This window comes from Triticum aestivum, chromosome 1A (genome assembly GCF_018294505.1).
Source record: "Triticum aestivum cultivar Chinese Spring chromosome 1A, IWGSC CS RefSeq v2.1, whole genome shotgun sequence".
Lineage (NCBI taxonomy): Eukaryota > Viridiplantae > Streptophyta > Magnoliopsida > Poales > Poaceae > Triticum > Triticum aestivum.
In genome coordinates, this window is record NC_057794.1 from 388,637,800 (window position 1) to 388,654,254 (window position 16,455).

Consider the following 16,455-nt stretch of genomic DNA (forward strand, 5'->3'; position numbering starts at 1 on the left):
GTGCAGTCCCGGTTGTTGAAAAGGATTATTGCGTGGGGCGATACCCTCTCTCTAGCTGGCAAGGAGACTATGATCAAGGCGGTAGCTCAGGCCATCCCTACGTATATTATGAGCCTTTTCAAGTTACCTATGTCTGTCTGCGATGATCTAAACAGAATGGTCCGGAATTTTTGGTGGGGGGCATCGGAAGGCAAGCGGAAAACACATTGGATAGCATGGTCAAGGATCCAAGCTCAAAAAAGCAAGGGTGGTTTGGGATTCAGAGATTTCCGCCTCTTCAACCAGGCGTTCCTGGCGAGACAGGCTTGGCGTTTGCTAACTAATCCCACCAGCTTGTGTGTGCAGGTTCTCAAGGCACGGTACTATCACGACGGGCGCCTCGAAGATACGGTATTCTCAGGGAATGCATCTCCGACTTGGCAGGCGATTTAGCACGGCCTCGAGCTCTTGAAAAAGGACATCATATGGCGCGTCAGGGGCGGGCAGGACATCCGCATTTGGCGAGACCGGTGGCTGCCTAGGGAGCCATCACGCCAACCCATATCCCTGCAGGGTACGTGCCGCCTAAGGAGGGTAGCGGAGCTCCTGGATGGCGAGGGGTCCTGGCGCATGGACCTGCTCCACCGCTACTTCCTCCCTGCGGATGTCGACATCATCACCAGTATCCGTACGTCGACCCGCGTCACCGAGGATATTATTGCATGGGCACCGGAGAGGAACGGTATCTTCACCGTTCGGTCCGCCTACTGCCTGGCCATGGATGAGCGCGAGCGTCCTTCGGCTTCCACCACGAGCAGGGCACCGGATGGTCGTCGCGCCATCTAGAAGATCATATGGGGGTGCCCTGCTCCCCCCAAGGTACGCGTGTTCGCTTGGAGAGTCGCCACCAACTCACTTGCTACTTGGGCCAATAAAGCCTCGCGACACCTCGAGCTTACTGACATTTGCCCCTTGTGTGGTGTTGAACGCGAGGATGGATTCCATGCGCTTTGCAGGTGTCCCCTGGCAAGAGAGCTCTGGCGAGTTATGACCTTGGACTGGAACATCCCCAAGGTGGAGGCCATCGTCAACACTGGCCCAGAGTGGATCTTTTCACTGCTGAACCCCTTGGATGAGACGGCGAGACTGGTGGTGCTCATGACTATGTGGAGAGTATGGCATGTTCGCAATGAGATCACACACGACAAGGCGCCACCCACTGCCGAAGCCTCTCGACGCTTTTTGCACGGATACATCAACTCACTCTTGTGCATACAGCAACATCCTGATGGTAACCTAGAGAAAGGGAAGATGGTGGTCCTACCTTCACCACCACGCGCTCCAGAAAGTACGGCGCCCAAGGTGCGCGCACACTGGGTACCGCCCCAGCCGGGCTGGGTTAAGTTGAACACGGATGGGAGCTACATAGCGGCCACAGGTGCGACGGGAGGACGTGTGATCATGCGTGATGACAGAGGCGAGATCATCTACAGCGCATGTAGGGAGCTACGTACATGCGACAACGCTTTAGAAGCGGAGCTAGCAGCGTGCAGAGAAGGCTTGGAGCTGGCCTTGCACCGATCTAGCCTACCTATTCTGGTTGAGATGGATAGCGCGGAGGCGGTGTCGATGATTACAGCACGCGAGATGGATAGATCATCACATTGTGCACTTATAGAGGAGATTCGTAGGTTGGCTCGAAGCGATGCTAGGGAGATCTCTTTTACTCTTTGTAGCCGTCTGCAGAACAGGATTAGTCATGAGCTGGCCGCCTATGGCCGTAGCACTCCGCGCACAGCAGTCTGGCTTACTGCCGGGATGAATTTTGTTGTAAACCTGGCTCTCGCTGAGAAGCCTCCTTGAGTAATGAGAATTCCTTTTTTCCCGCAAAAAAATGTTCTAAACTCTGAATAAAGGAGCAGTTATCTAAAAAAAAAGATGAACTCTTATTACAATCGTTTTTCAAAAAAAAAATTATGGGGTAGGATGGCCGGAGTAGCCGCCTTGACCAGTTCGTGCGTCACTGATCACGTGTGTAAACCTCTTGTGCTTGTTTCACCCGTGTAAAATAAAGGAGGAGAGCCCTTCAAAAAAAAAGAAAAAAGAGGAGAGGCGTCTGTTGAACGGACTCTGATCACGCGTGTAAAACTCCTGTGCTCGTTTCAGAAGCTGGTCTAAAAGCCAGAAAGGTCTGACCGCCTCCGCCTCCGCGTACGTCCCCAACTCGGTCGAACGCCGCCGCTGCCGCCGCCGGGGCTCTCCACCGCGATCCCAGATGGCGGCGCGAATCGCGATCATCAACGAGGATAGGTGCAAGCCCAAGAAGTGCCGCCAGGAGTGCAGGAAGAGCTGCCCCGTCGTCAAGACCGGTGAGGACCCATCATCCCGTACTCTCTCTCGTGTAAAGCCCTAAATCCGCCCTTCGCGTCGTGGTCTCGATTTGGCCGGCGCTGATCGATGCGCTCCTTCCCGTGCTCGTTGGCGAATTGGGCACAGCCTCGATTTCTATGAGCTCTCAATTTGCTGGCCATAATCAACTTGTTTACGCCCCGGCGGCTCGGGAATCAAATTCCCCACGATCGACCCCACCGGCGTCGGGGCATCTCATATGAGCGCCTTGTGCTGCTGCATATTAAGTTGTTTTGACACGATTATATTCTCCGTGAAGTAAATCCACCTATCTTCCTGCCTTCAACTGGATTGTTATGACAACGTCGTGAGATGGTGGTTTGTTATGCAGGGAAGCATTGTATTGAAGTTACTCCGGCGTCCAAGTCCGCGTTCATCTCTGAAGAGCTGTGCATTGGTTGTGGTATTTGCGTCAAGGTACATGCCTTGTAATTAGGCTTGATCAATGTAGCTGTTAAAATGTGTGGTTCCCTATGTGTATGTACTGTTGATATAATTGTCTTATGCACTTGTGCTGTCTGCATTCCTTGCTTCAGAAATGCCCATTTGGTGCCATTCAGATCATCAACCTCCCAAAAGATTTGGATAAAGATACCACCCATCGCTATGGCCCAAATACCTTCAAATTGCACAGGTAATTTGCTCGAAAGGTTGCTGTCGTCTGTTATGCTTGAAGCTGCCCTTATCCAGAATTATTGCTGATGATCTAGTGCTTGCAGGTTGCCTGTTCCGAGACCTGGCCAGGTTTTGGGCCTTGTTGGAGCCAATGGAATTGGAAAGTCGACAGCTCTTAAGGTGTTATGTGGCAAGTTGAAACCTAATTTGGGGAAATTCGATGTATAATCCCTGTCTCCTACCTTGTTTCTTTTCCATGTGTTGCTACCACCTCGGTTTCTTTTGGGATAAAAAGTTTGTTTTGTTTCATCCTTCTTTTATGAACTGTGCAAGCGATTGTTATTTAGCTTTGTATCTTCTTTTGTTTTGCAGAATCCGCCTGACTGGCAGGAAATCCTTACATACTTCCGGGGGTCTGAACTTCAGAATTACTTTACGCGTCTGTTGGAGGATAATCTCAAGGTGCTTTTTACTCATTATGTTAGGTCGTTCAGACACTGAGACACATATATAGGAAGCTCTCAATGTCCTCTTTACAATAAAAGCACACTTGCTGTGTTGTTTTTCTGTTCTGTACCATCATATACATTGTTATAAAGCATCTTCGGTACACCCGAATATGCAATCGAAGTAGGCTAGTAGCAATGTTCTCTTCCACCTATATACATTCAGCCATAGGAGTGTGCATAGTCTAATATTGTTGAGGTCCTGGAGCTGTTACTGTGCTCTTAGTTACTTCATGACACATATTATGGCATATTATGACAGTCTGTTTCAGTATACGATTATGTGCTGTGGTTTTCACTATTGAACATTTCTGATCCCACTCTACTTCTCTAGGCAATCATAAAGCGTCAAGACGTTGAAAGCATTCCGAAAGCAGTTCAAGGGAATGTCGGTCAACTACTTGACAAGTTAGACCAGAGGGGTGTTAAAGCTCAATTGTGCATTGACCTTGAATTGAACCAAGTTCTGGACCGGAATGTAGAAGATCTTTCCGGTGGTGAGCTGCAGAGATTTGCCATAGCAGGCACTGCTGCACAAAGTGCAGACATTTACATGTTTGACGAACCATCAGTTTACCTTGATGTCAAGCAGAGGCTTAAAGCTGCACAAGTCATTAGGTCCTTGCTTAGAGCAAACAGGTAATGCATATTTGTTACCATGATTATCTTCCAATACTCTGAAATATAAGCTTTTAGAAGTTCAGTATCAGCTGCTCACGTTCTGGTTTTGTTTTCAGCTATGTAATCGTTGTGGAACATGATTTGAGTGTCTTGGATTACATGTCCGATTTTATTTGCTGTTCGTATGGGAAACCAGGAGCATTTGGTGTAGTTACGCTGCCATTTTCAGTCAGAGAAGGTATCAATGTTTTCCTGGCTGGATTTGTTCCAACAGAAAATCTTCGGTTTCGAGATGAAGCACTTACATTTAAGGTAGGCTAACATATGCACACATGATTGAGAACCCTTTTCAGGATGAAGTTTGTTCTTATGTTAGTGCCAACTTTCAGATTGTCGAGGCCCAGGAAAATGCTGAAGAGATTGAGACATACCAGCGGTACAAGTACCCTACCATGAGCAAAACAATTGGAAATTTCAAGCTCACTGTCATGGAAGGTGAATTCACTGATTCTCAGATTGTTGTGATGCTTGGTGAGAACGGGACAGGGAAAACTACGTTCATCAAAATGCTGGTATGTCTATCTCCACTCCTTCCTCATCACCTCCCATCTCTGATCTCTCTGTCAACATTTTTATCGCTCAAGTCACTGAGAGTCTTGGAATGAATACAAAACAGTCGAAATATAAATTGTATATAAATCATTTTTTTTCCTCATGGCATTTACCATGAGGATCCATATCAAGGTTGTAATAAGTAATGGTGTCTGGTGCTGTGAAGTGTTTTCTCTACCTCTTCTGAAAACTACAGCGAGTTTCCTAGTAATGTTTAAATTCCAAAGGCAATACATAGTGTCTACTAGTAGTACTATAAGCATGCAACGATTCTGGTTCTAGAGTGCCATATCAGCACTAAGTTTAGTATAAAAATGACCCGTGTCAAAATTTACTGTTTTTTCGCTAACATGAATTTGGTGCTGATGGAAACATAATGGATACAATTGAGTTTTCTGTTAGTTCAGATTCTGAACTCAGTTTGATGCATTGTACTTTCTTTTCTACATTTTCTAAGTCAAAAGTGTCTTTTATTACTGTCAGCTTCCTGCAAAGTGTGCATTTTTGTCAAAATTAAGGTTTTACTAGTCCTCGTGATGATGATGCACTGGATGTCTTCTGATTTTATAGGTTTTACAAGATTCCTTAAGTTATGCATTTTTAATCTGGATAAAAGAAGTAATCTATTTGCATCCAATATATTAGACATCTGGTATCTTGTATTCATTGTTTGTTATGACTGTACAGGCTGGGCGGCTGAAGCCAGATACTGTGGAAGGAGCTGAGATTGAAATTCCTAAATTTTATGTGTCCCACAAGCCTCAGCAGCTTGAAACAAAATTCCAGGGCACAGTGAGTCAATTGCTTCATCAGAAAATACCAGAATCATGTACTCATCCTCAATTTAGGTCTGATGTCATTAAACCACTACAAATTGAGCAACTCATGGACCGGGTAGTTACAAATTTATCGGGTGGAGAACGCCAAAGAGTGGCATTATGTCTTTGCCTTGGAAAGGTACTTCCTTCTTTTGCCTGAACTTTTCTAATAGCTTTATAAAATAGATTTTCTTTATGAGAGAATAACATATATATTGTTTCCATGTTCTGTGGTGTTCAAAAGATTCAGGACTTCAGGGATTATTATTTTTGCATATTTAATACTTACTGTCCTTTTTGCCTTTTGTTTTTCTTATTGTATTATATGCAAAATTGATGTCCTACTCTATCAGTATGTACTGCTCTTTGCCTGAGTCTGCCTTTTAGGTATTTTATGTACTCCCTCCGATCCATATTTATTGACGCACACTTAGTACAATTTTGTACTGAAGTTGTACAAAGTATGCGTCAATTAATATGGATAGGAGGCAGTACTTTTTTTCCCCTTTTGCTTTTGTTACCGTGTCGTTTAAAATCTTTTACTATATTGGATACTATATGCATGTTCAACAATCCATATGTGCTTCCCCCTGCTTAAGTGGGATTTTCAGTATATACCAGATACAAAGCACTTGGTCCTTCGTCCTTGTGTACACAGAGCTTCAATCCTGTCAAACATATGCATGTGTTTGTTCAGACTAAGAATGTAAATACTGTCAGCTTGTGGATCCTAACTTCGAAGTTGTTCTTCAGCCTGCAGATATTTATCTGATCGATGAACCAAGTGCATCTCTTGATTCAGAGCAGCGCATTGTTGCCTCAAAGGTTATCAAAAGATTCATCTTTCATGCAAAGAAAACCGCATTTGTTGTTGAGCATGACTTCATCATGGCAACCTACTTAGCTGACAAGGTTATTGTTTACGAGGGACGGCCTTCTGTAGACTGTACTGCTAATGCACCTCAGACTTTACTCTCTGGGATGAATAAATTCCTATCGGTAAGTGCAGCTAGCCAGAGTTGTCAACAAAAGTTATAATAACAGCACCAGCTCAAGTTGGTTTCTTATTTCCTAACTTTGACTCTGAATTTGGATCTATTTGTTCATTTATCTTTCCATAGTGTAATCTGGTGGCTACCTCCGTTTCAGAATACTAAAAAACTTCACTTGGTGTTCTCATCCACTAATTTTTCTTTCTTTTGTTCAACATTATCTTGTGGCAGCAACTTGACATCACGTTCAGAAGAGACCCAACCAACTATAGGCCGCGGATAAACAAGCTGGACTCTACGAAAGACAAAGAACAAAAGTCTGTAGGGTCCTACTACTACCTGTGATATAGGCATCACGGTTGATACTTTGGAACCGTTGCAACTGCAACACACTCTGCCTGGGCTGCTTCTTGTTGGAGAAGAAACTGAACTGGATTTGTCCAAGGGGGAGGCGAGACACGGCAAGGGAGCGACGACTGGAACGTCTGGAGGAGCAAGACAACATGGGGGACGTCGGAGCAAGGAGACATGCCAACGCCGCCAGCAGGCGCAACATGTTAACCTCCCATGGAATCTGGTGAAGGAATGCAGAGAAAGGGAAGCAGGAAGTGCTGCAAGGTTGGATCGGATCAAGGAGCCTGCGCCAGAAGAAGTAATCCCAACCTTTGGAACCCCTCCTGAACCTGGAGTGCTCTGTCGGTAAGGAATCCGAGCACTGTCAAGCACCATGGCTGCATTATGATTGTACTACCCATTCATGTATGCTCTTTATTACCTTTAATTAATCGATCGACCTTTTTGGTCTCAGGACTTCGCCCACAGTCATTGCAGGACGCTGTGAGATGAAGCAACACGTTTGATGGTGTCGAAGCCTCGGCACCGAGCTGAGAACTGCTTGGGCTTTTCTCTGAAGAAGAATTGGGTGTTGCTTGAACTTATGAAACTACTGTGTTTTCTGTAATAGGGTTGTACCAGGTTTTTTGCCCCATAGCTTGTATTCAGGTATGGAATACAAGCAGTGGGTTTTCCTGGTGAACATTGAACCCGCAATCTTCCTACCATTTTCAAAAAAAGTCGTATAAGAATTTGCCGGGGGGCAAGGTTTGCCTCTTATAATCCTTTGCCAGACCTGGGCGCTTCTAGCACTGGGTTTGTCCTTTTTAAGAATTTGCATAGTAGCATTGCATGAAATAATATCTGGCGTCTTTGGAATGCATGAATTTCACTTGAAAATTCCCATGACAAGCCCAGAAAAGCTACAAGATTAAATAAAACTGGTCATGTATGTCATTGCCAAATACTGACACTATGGAGCTACAGCTGCAGCTCAGACCACAACAAGTACTGTATTATCTAAGGTTAAGAACACAAGTGATACAGTTTCAGATTTTCAGGCTAAAACTCAAATTCCCTAACTAAAAGAACTCAAAGTCGAGGAATTTCCCTCCAGACTCCACATGGTCTGCCCCTGGCCCTGCTGGCACCCTCTTGCTGCTGTTGTAATTCGTCTCCACCCTGTCCATGGACGCCGACTTCGCCGGCATTGCTGCGAAGGCGATGGGCTCCACGGGCCTGGGCACGCCGGGCGGCGTGCTGCACCGGATGAGCGCCCAGTTGACACCCTCGAAGAAGGGGTGCTGCTTGATCTCGGCCGCCCCCCTCTTCACGCCGAGCCGGCCCTGGGGCTCCTTGGCCAGCAGGCCCCTGATGAGGTCCTTGCTGGCGCAGCTCGTCGGCGGGCCGCCCTCCGGGAACCGGAGCTGCTGGCCGACGACGTTGAACAGCGTGGCCCGGTTCGTCTGCCCCTTGAACGGCGTCTTGCCGTACATGAGCTCGTGCAGGAACACGCCGAAGGTCCACCAGTCCACCGCGCTGCCGTGGCCCTCCCCCTTGATGATCTCCGGCGCCAGGTACTCGTGCGTGCCCACGAACGACATGGACCGCGCGCCGGTCGGCTCCACGACGAGCTCCGGCATGGCGCCCTGCTGCTGCTCGCCGCTCTTCGATCTGGAGGCCGCGGAGGCGCTCTTCTTGCTGCTCCGGCCGCCGAAGAGCTTGGGCATGAAGCACGTGGGCTGGATGCAGGCGCCGCCGTTGGGGCCGGAGGCGCTGCAGGGCAGCGACGGCCGGACCAGCGTCGTCGAGGCGGCGCAGCGGAGGGAGAGGTCGAAGTCGGAGAGCATGACGTGGCCGTCGTCCCTGACCAGCACGTTCTCCGGCTTCAGGTCGCGGTACACCACCCCGAGCATGTGCAGGTACTCCAGCGCAAGGAGCACCTCCGCGGCATAGAACCTGAGCGAAAGAGAGCCATGTCAGATGCTTGGAACGAGAATTGTTCCACAGATTAGCTGCAAAGATGCACCGAAACCGTACCTTGCGGCGTGCTCCGGGAAGAGCTTGCCGGGCTGGCGCTGGCGGAGGGCGTGGAGGTCGCCGCCGGGGCAGAACTCCATGACGAGGCAGGCGAACTTGTCGGTCTCGAAGTGGGCGTAGAGGGTGGGGAGGAAGGGGTGGTCCAGCAGCTGCAGGATCTCGCGCTCCGTCTCCACGCGGCTCAGCTTCCGGCGGCTCTCCAGCGACGCCTTGTCCATCACCTTCATCGCGAACCACGGCGCCCTGGCCGCGCCGCCGCCGCCCTTGCTGAGCTCGGAGAGGTACACCGTCCCGATGTCGCCGCAGCCGAGCCGGCGGAGCAGCCGGAAGTCCCCCATCCCGAGGGGCCCGTCCCGCGCGCGCGCCGCCAGGACGGCCTTCCACCTAGGGTCGCCCCCCTTGTGGGGCTTCCCGCCCGCGCCGCCGCTCCCGCCGGCGCCGGCCGTGCCGTTGCTCCAGTCGCTGGCCGCGCTGCTGCTGACGCTGGTCTTGGCGCTCCGGCTCGTGACGGTGCCGCTGGGCGCCATGCTGGTGCAGGTGGTCGTGACCGCCCCGCCGCCGGAGGAGCTGTCGCCCATGCTGCTGTGCGGGCTCGCGGCGGCGCTCACCGGCGGGGACGCGTCCCACACGATCACCGGCTTGGCCGCCGCCGCCGGCGGCGGCGCCTTCTTGTCGCCCCGCCCGTGGTCCACGGCGACGAGCACGTGGTCCATCTCGTCGACCGGCTCCGGCGGGTGGCTGGCCCCGGAGAAGGAGCTCCTCGGCGGCGCCCCGTCGTCGTCCTCCTCCTCCTCCTCGCTGGACGCAATGCTGAGCCTCACCTTGTCGAACCCAGCAAGGACCTCCTCCTTGTCCTTCGCGGCCGCCGGCTTGGCGCCGGCGTCCATGTGGAAGCGGAAGGCGTCGGGAAGGAAGTCGAAGCGGAACTCGAAGTCGTGGGCGGGATCCGGGCGCACCTGCGCGAGCTGGGAGCGGGAGCGCGCGTGGCCCGGGGCTGACCTCGGCGGCTTGGCGTGCGGTGGAGGGCGAGATGACTGCATCGCTCGCTCCTTGGCCTGGTCCTTGCGAGTAATGGAGGTGGTGTGGTGTAGTAACGGGAGGATGACAAAAGAGGTTGGGGGAGGGGGAAGGGGACACAATCACACAACTGCCGGGCCGCGCGTAATTCGTAGCGGGGAGAGCGCGTCTTCTTCTCCTTCTCTCTCTCTTGTGTGCTGCGGAGACAATGATGGCAGGGCAGAGCGGGCGAGGCAGTAGTAGTAATAGTGGTACTGGCTGGGCGGTGTATAGTCCTTCTCTGCTGCTTCCGCGCTTGGATTCTGCCGCTTTGTTTGCAGTGAACTTCCTTCTTATATTTGATGTAAAAAAAACATCCTTCTTGTATTATTACCGTTATAAAAGAAGGTGAGTACCGGCGGTAAGGCCATCTCCAACGTCGACCCCTCGAATCACCCGAAAAAGCCGTCCCGTAGGTTCGGACTGGTCTGTATTAGTCTAGAGGTCAATCCGGACGTAAATTCTCTCACAACCAGAAACTAGAGATAAATGTGACGACTTTACGTGAGTCCGAACAGCATCCACAATCGCTTCTGACCATCCAAACCCCTTCCTTCCTCGCGCTCACGCACGTTCTCGTCCGGCGGCAGCTGCACATTGACGTTGACTCAGAGCAAACACGACTTTTCACTGTCTCCGCCATTGAAGCAGCGTGTCAGCCCAGGGCACGGTCTGACTGAACACACCTCCTCGCGCATTCAAATAGCTGCAAGTTGCCCGCCTTCCTTCATTAACCCCGCGCATGTGCTGAGATACCTACTCCGGCCACACGTCTGTTCGCAAGCCGGCCGGCATTAAACACAACGATGGTTGGCTCCTCGCGTCCGCCTGCTATTTAAATGATGCCAGGCACTGAGCAAGAACCGCACCACATCTTCGGCCCTCATTTCCTCGTCGAACAATTTTCTCCATAGCATCCAGCGAGCAGGAAGAAAAGTTCCCCGGCATAAAAATCGGCTGGATGGCCCGTCGAGCCCACTGGTCACGAGCCGAGGAGTGGCGAGTTGCTCCAGGTCGGCACGGGGGGAGCACGGCGGAACAGGCATTGTGGTTGCCATGAATGACGTTGTGTCGTAACGCCCCTCCCATGCATGCGACCACGCCACCTGACGCCAACGCACGCGTAACTACGCCCTGCCAGCAGAGAAAGAAGCCGGTTGCGCAGACATCGACGAGGTAGCTGCCAACACGTTCGCGTCCGCCGCCATCATCAGGGAGAAATAGAACACGAGAGGCCGCCACCCCCGCTTGGGTCCCATGAAGGCCATCACCGAAGCGACGCCGGCGTACACAGCTGGTGCCTTGCCCTCTGGCAGGCCGCCGTCGTCCCTCTACCCAAAAACCAACTTTGATCCGTGAAGCGTAGGGACCCTTCCCCTCCGCGTGAAGCATCAGCCGGCGGTTCCACTCTGATGAGCGGTGGGAAAGCGAGCCGCCCTTTGCACTGAAGCAGATACCTCTGGGCTCATGGCTGCCGGACATGGGGACGACAATAGAGATCCATCGCGGTCGTCAGTAGACTAGTCAAGGGTATCCATGTCGTCGGAACTTGGAATGGATATCCGCCGGCGCTGGTCGTAGACTAGTTTTATCTTAGTCCGGCATCGTTTTTAGTCAAAAACACGTCCAAAATGTAAAGATTTTTTCCAGTTTGTATGAAATCCGTTGTGTTTGCATGAATTTCATCTAGTTTGTTGAAAAAGAGTTTGAAGTATGTGGTTAGTGTTGGGCGGTGGCTTCATAATCAATGTCCGCACACTAGCTCCCCTGTCCGCAAACAGATGCCGAAGCAAATTTGCGGGTCACCGTTGGAGATGCCCTAACCACTGCTTCGGTAAACACCTCCTTCTACCAAAAAAAGGTAAACACCTCCTTCCCGAAGCAAATGCACCGCCACCGGCCCGTCTCGCCTCTGGTAGCCTGAGGGCCATGGCGCGGTGGATCCTGACCCTTGTCAGCGGGAGGGCTTCATTTTTAAATGTTTTCTTTGAGTTTTGTTAGGATTTTTGTCCTGCTTAGTAAAACGAGATAGTGGCGGCTCTGTGAAGATGGAATAAGGTTCTCCCCGCCTAGCATGTGTCCCGATGGTGCGTCTAGTATCGTTCGTGGGCGTGTGAAGGTGTGTCTCCGGTGGATCTGGCCTTGGATTTGCTTGATCTGATCGTAGTTTTGTCTATGTTCGTGTGTTTTTAGATTGGATCATTTTGATTTACGCTACTCTTCAGTGGCGGCGGTTGCTATTCTGATGCGCTGGTTCTATGGAGTCTTAGCACGACGACTTCCCGACTGTCTACCGCAACAAATTTTGCTCGGCTTCGACGAGGGAGCGGCAATGATGGCGACATGCCTTCGGCTCACTTCAATGCTTGTAGTCGCCGTTTTTTGGATGTAATTTTTATTATTTCTAATGTTCGTCGTACTAACATGATTAAAAAATTAAAAGTTTCAAAAAAAAAGTACTAGCGGTAGCAGTAGGGGGCTTGGTATAACGCGTATGCCACCAACCCGCCCTCTCGTCCTAATCATGTGGATGCGCTGTGTGCTGGGGCCAGAAATTCCCAAAGCATGGACAAACCACAGCCCACAGTGCCTGGAATACTTCTTTTTTCGATCACCGTCCAATATGTACGTACATGATTCGGGCCTAGTCGGACACGACACGATGGTGGCATCCTCATTAGCGTGCGCTGAGCCTGTCGTGCCACTGTTCTGGACAGAAAAAAAAGAATCATGCCGTGTTCTTTGCTGCGCAGCAGCAGCCCAAACATGAAACACCCACTAGCAACGCGCGTGTCTCTCGCGCCGAACCAGTGCGCCCTGCCTCCCATCGTCCCGGTGCGTCTATCCGACCATCTCATCCGCTCTCTCCCACGGTTTTCCTTTGCCACCGGCCATGAAATCCAATAAAACTAAACATATAAAAAGTTACACGCAATTACACGCCGACTAGAATGTTTTTCATCTACTAATCAATCATATACTTGCCCCCCCGATTTTCAGGATGGGTGAGCCATCTCCTCACCAATTGACCAATCAAATTAATCATCTTTATAAAATCATGTAACTCGTCCGTATATGTAGCATTACTTCATGGAACCGGGCCGGCGTTGCACTGTTTATAATAATGAAGTTCCGTAATCCCAGTACGTACGTGGCTTTCACTTCAATGGCGTGATCCTGTTACGGTAACCATAATAACACCACCATACGCATTGCTCATCCGTCCCCGTTTCTGCTCGCTTTACGTGACCGCCTGTAATATATGCACACGTCGCGTGATCTACTTTTTTTCTCAACGTGACGTGATGTGCTTTATGGAGGAACGCCGTTGCTTTGGAAAACGAACCGAAGTATGTAACATTCCTTTCCTCTCGCACAGTCCTAGGGATCTTCTCGTTTTCCAAAATCGCCAACCAGCGTTCCCTCCCTCCCTTTACGACCCTGATCTTGATCTCCGGAGAGGAGAGCAAAACAAAAGTGAAAGCCACGGCGGGCTCTCTGCTCGTTCTGGGGATTCCTTTCCCTTTTGTTTTTATCGAAAGAGGCGCTCGTCCCTTTTGATGATTTGATTTCGATCCGAGACTGATCGATTTCTTATTCATGTGATCGGTCAAGGATTAGAGGTGCCTGCGCCGTCCCGTTGTTCCGCGCGCCGACCGGACTGAGCTGATCGGCCTCGCTTTTGCCAGTGACCGAGATTTCATCTGATCTAAACGGGACTATACTACTACGGCCAGAGGGCGCGCGCAAGGCTGCTGCTGCGTTGTAGCCATGATCGCGCAGTTCGATGGCCAGCGCCGAGTGACGCGTCGCTGCTGTGCTGCTAGTAACCTTTTTCTCTTCCTATTTTTGTTTCTAGCATCTAGTAGCTGTGCTTCGCAGACGAACGCTGTGAAGAAGAAGAGAAATAGCGGCGAGGCTACCCAGCGTGAGAAAGCACTTTTGACCTGTTGTGTGTGACATAGGGTAGCAGCAGTAGCTGCTTTGCTGACAAAAGCGACGTGAGGTAGATAGTACTACGTAGTACTACTGTGGTGGTATGGACAAGGAGCCATGCCGTCCATTTTCTCTCGAAGCTAGCATTACTGTACTACGGCGTCTGCAAAGGACAAGCAATCCATGTACATACGGGTGCGGTTTTTTTTCCGCTTCTTCTGATACAGTTTTTTTTAAATAGTTTGAATTGCTTACCACCTGTGGCATGTGCTTCTTCTCGTACAGGATTTGGTGTTGTATAAAATTTGTCTAGGCTTTTAGGTGTTAAAACTATTGGATTATGGATGGGCTTAGGCCTATATAAGACACTAATCCCTGTTAATCTTAAGGCCCATGTATGAGATGGTAGGTGGTGGAAAGTTTAGTCCCGCCTTGATAGTTGAGGAGAGTTGAGACCCCTTTATAAGAGCTGCTCTACCACTTGCCATTGGGAGCTTGGAAAAAGGAGTGGTACACACGCGCTCCTCCTCCGCCGCCGCTGGCCTGGCCTGGCGCCGCGGGTTGCAGGAATGAGCCGAAGCTTATTGACCCGCGTATTCGTCGTCAGTTCACTCACTCCCTCCGATCCGTCCCCAACTTCGTCCGCCTCTACTTCCACTACTTCCCCTGCATCAACACCATGGCCGACGACGCCGCCTCCAAAAAGAAGGCCACGGACGACGCCGAGACTGCTGCTGCCGCTGCCACGTTGGCTTGGCCAACCGGAGGGTATGATCTGTTCATCCCTCGTTTACTCGTACTTATGCTTGCCGTATATGTGCTGCTCATAGATGGTTTGATTCTATTTTCTGTACGTGCTAGTATGCTTAGGTATCGCTATGAGATGCATACCTTTTACGCCATGCTTACTGTTTACTCGTGGATAAGTCTAATCGGAAAAGTGCTAATATTTCCAACAATCCAAAAGCCTTATTTTAGGCACTTTTCGATTCAACGCTTTGCTGCTACTCTGAAACCGGAAAAGTTTACCGGGACGCATTTTAAGCGTTGGCAGACTAGGACCACCTTGTGGCTCACAGCGATGAACGTGTTTTGGGTTGGTGGTGTGTCCCTCACAGAAACGATTGCTCCTGAACAGGAGAAGGCGTTTAGGGAGGCAACCACAATCTTTCTGGGAGCAATTCTGAGTGTGATTGGAGACAAGTTGGTTGACGCCTATATTCATATGGGTGTTGCCAAAAACTTATGGGATGCGCTCGAAGTCAAATTCGGCGCAACTGATCCTGGCAGTGAGCTGTATGCCATGGAGCAGTTCCATGATTACAGGATGGTTGATAACAGTACTGTATTGGACCAGACTCATGAGATACAGTGCATTGCTAAGGAGCTGGAACTCCTGAAGTGTGAGTTACCGGACAAGTTTGTCGCGGGTTGCATTATTGCAAAACTCCCTCCTAGCTGGAGGAACTTTGCTACTTCTCTCAAGCACTTGAGACGTGAATTCTCTTTTGAGGATGTCATTGGTCATCTCAGTGTTGAGCAGAACTCGAGAGCAAATGACTCGCACGTGAAAGGGGCAAAGGGTTCTTCTAGCGCCAATGTGGTGCAGAAGAACTTCCACAAGTTCAAGGGAAAGAACTCTGTCCAGCAGAATACTACCTTTAAGAAGAAGGGTAAGAAGAAAGACAAAAAGAGAGATGGCTGCTTTACTTGTGGTTCAGATGAACATTGGGTGAACAAGTGCCCAAACAAGTATAAGAAGTCAGCATAGGACTCCAAGTCTGTGAATGTCACTCTGAGCAACAATGATGCGGTTGTTGGGGAACATAGTAATTTCAAAAAAATTCCTACGCACACGCAATATCATGGTGATGCACAGCAACGAGAGGGGAGAGTGTTGTCTACGTACCCTCGTAGACCGGAAGCGGAAGCGTTAGCACAACGCGGTTGATGTAGTCGTACGTCTTCACGGCCCGACCGATCAAGCACCGAAACTACGACACCTCCGAGTTCTAGCACACGTTCAGCTCGATGACGATCCTCAGACTCCGATCCAGCAAAGTGTCGGGGAAGAGTTCCGTCAGCACGACGGCGCGGTGACGATCTTGATGTTCTACCGTCGCAGGGCTTCGCCTAAGCACCGCTACAATATTATCGAGGATTATGGTGGAGGGGGCACCGCACACGGCTAAGAGAACGATCACGAAGATCAACTTGTGTGTCTAGAGGTGCCCCCTGCCCCGGTATATAAAGGAGCAAGGGGGGAGGTCGGCCGGCCCTTGGGCGCGCCAAGGAGGGTGGAGTCCTCCTCCTAGTAGGAGTAGGACTCCCCTTTCCTAGTCCAACTAGGAAGAGAGAAGGGGGAAGGAAAGAGAGGGAGAGGGAGAGGGAAAGAGGGGCCGAGCCCCCTCCCCTAGTCCAATTCGGACTCCTCATGGGAGGGGGCGCGCCACCTCCTGGGCTGCTGCCCTCTCTCTCCCCTCAGGCCCACTAAGGCCCAATACTTCACCGGAGGGTTCCGGTAACCCTTCCGGCACT

General features: G+C 50.6%; 2 protein-coding genes across 3 annotated transcripts; one reads left to right on the top strand and one right to left on the bottom strand.

Annotated features, from left to right (window-relative positions):
* Positions 1 to 2,131: 2,131 nt before the first annotated feature.
* On the top strand, positions 2,132 to 7,668 carry LOC123052364 (ABC transporter E family member 2). Of its 2 annotated transcripts, none has more exons than XM_044475513.1 (12): positions 2,132 to 2,348; positions 2,720 to 2,805; positions 2,925 to 3,022; positions 3,108 to 3,225; positions 3,376 to 3,465; positions 3,844 to 4,148; positions 4,247 to 4,442; positions 4,520 to 4,702; positions 5,430 to 5,699; positions 6,314 to 6,559; positions 7,136 to 7,251; positions 7,361 to 7,668. In XM_044475513.1, the coding sequence occupies exons 1-12, from the start codon at positions 2,255 to 2,257 to the stop codon at positions 7,410 to 7,412; spliced, it is 1,854 nt and encodes a 617-aa protein (XP_044331448.1). In that variant the 5' UTR covers positions 2,132 to 2,254; the 3' UTR covers positions 7,413 to 7,668. The 2 variants fall into 2 exon arrangements, 1 of the variants encoding a protein (XP_044331448.1); XR_006424625.1 differs by having other exon boundaries at positions 2,133 to 2,348; positions 6,784 to 7,251.
* Positions 7,669 to 7,764: 96 nt separating this feature from the next.
* On the bottom strand, positions 7,765 to 10,173 carry LOC123052356 (serine/threonine-protein kinase D6PKL1). Its single transcript, XM_044475499.1, has 2 exons — positions 8,926 to 10,173; positions 7,765 to 8,844 (listed from the first exon to the last, which is right to left on the bottom strand). Exons 1-2 carry the CDS (start codon positions 9,963 to 9,965, stop codon positions 7,968 to 7,970), a joined length of 1,917 nt encoding a protein of 638 aa, XP_044331434.1. The 5' UTR covers positions 9,966 to 10,173; the 3' UTR covers positions 7,765 to 7,967.
* Positions 10,174 to 16,455: the final 6,282 nt, after the last annotated feature.

Excerpts from the sequence above, each read along its gene's own strand:
- LOC123052364 (XM_044475513.1), top strand. The coding sequence starts at position 2,255 with ATGGCGGCGCGAATCGCGATCATCAACGAGGATAGGTGCAAGCCCAAG. Across the intron at positions 3,226-3,375 it reads CTAATTTGGGGAAATTCGAT|AATCCGCCTGACTGGCAGGA; the intron begins GTATAATCCCTG and ends TTTGTTTTGCAG. Across the intron at positions 4,149-4,246 it reads TCCTTGCTTAGAGCAAACAG|CTATGTAATCGTTGTGGAAC; the intron begins GTAATGCATATT and ends TTTTGTTTTCAG.
- LOC123052356 (XM_044475499.1), bottom strand. The coding sequence starts at position 9,965 with ATGCAGTCATCTCGCCCTCCACCGCACGCCAAGCCGCCGAGGTCAGCC. Across the intron at positions 8,845-8,925 it reads TTCCCGGAGCACGCCGCAAG|GTTCTATGCCGCGGAGGTGC; the intron begins GTACGGTTTCGG and ends TCTTTCGCTCAG.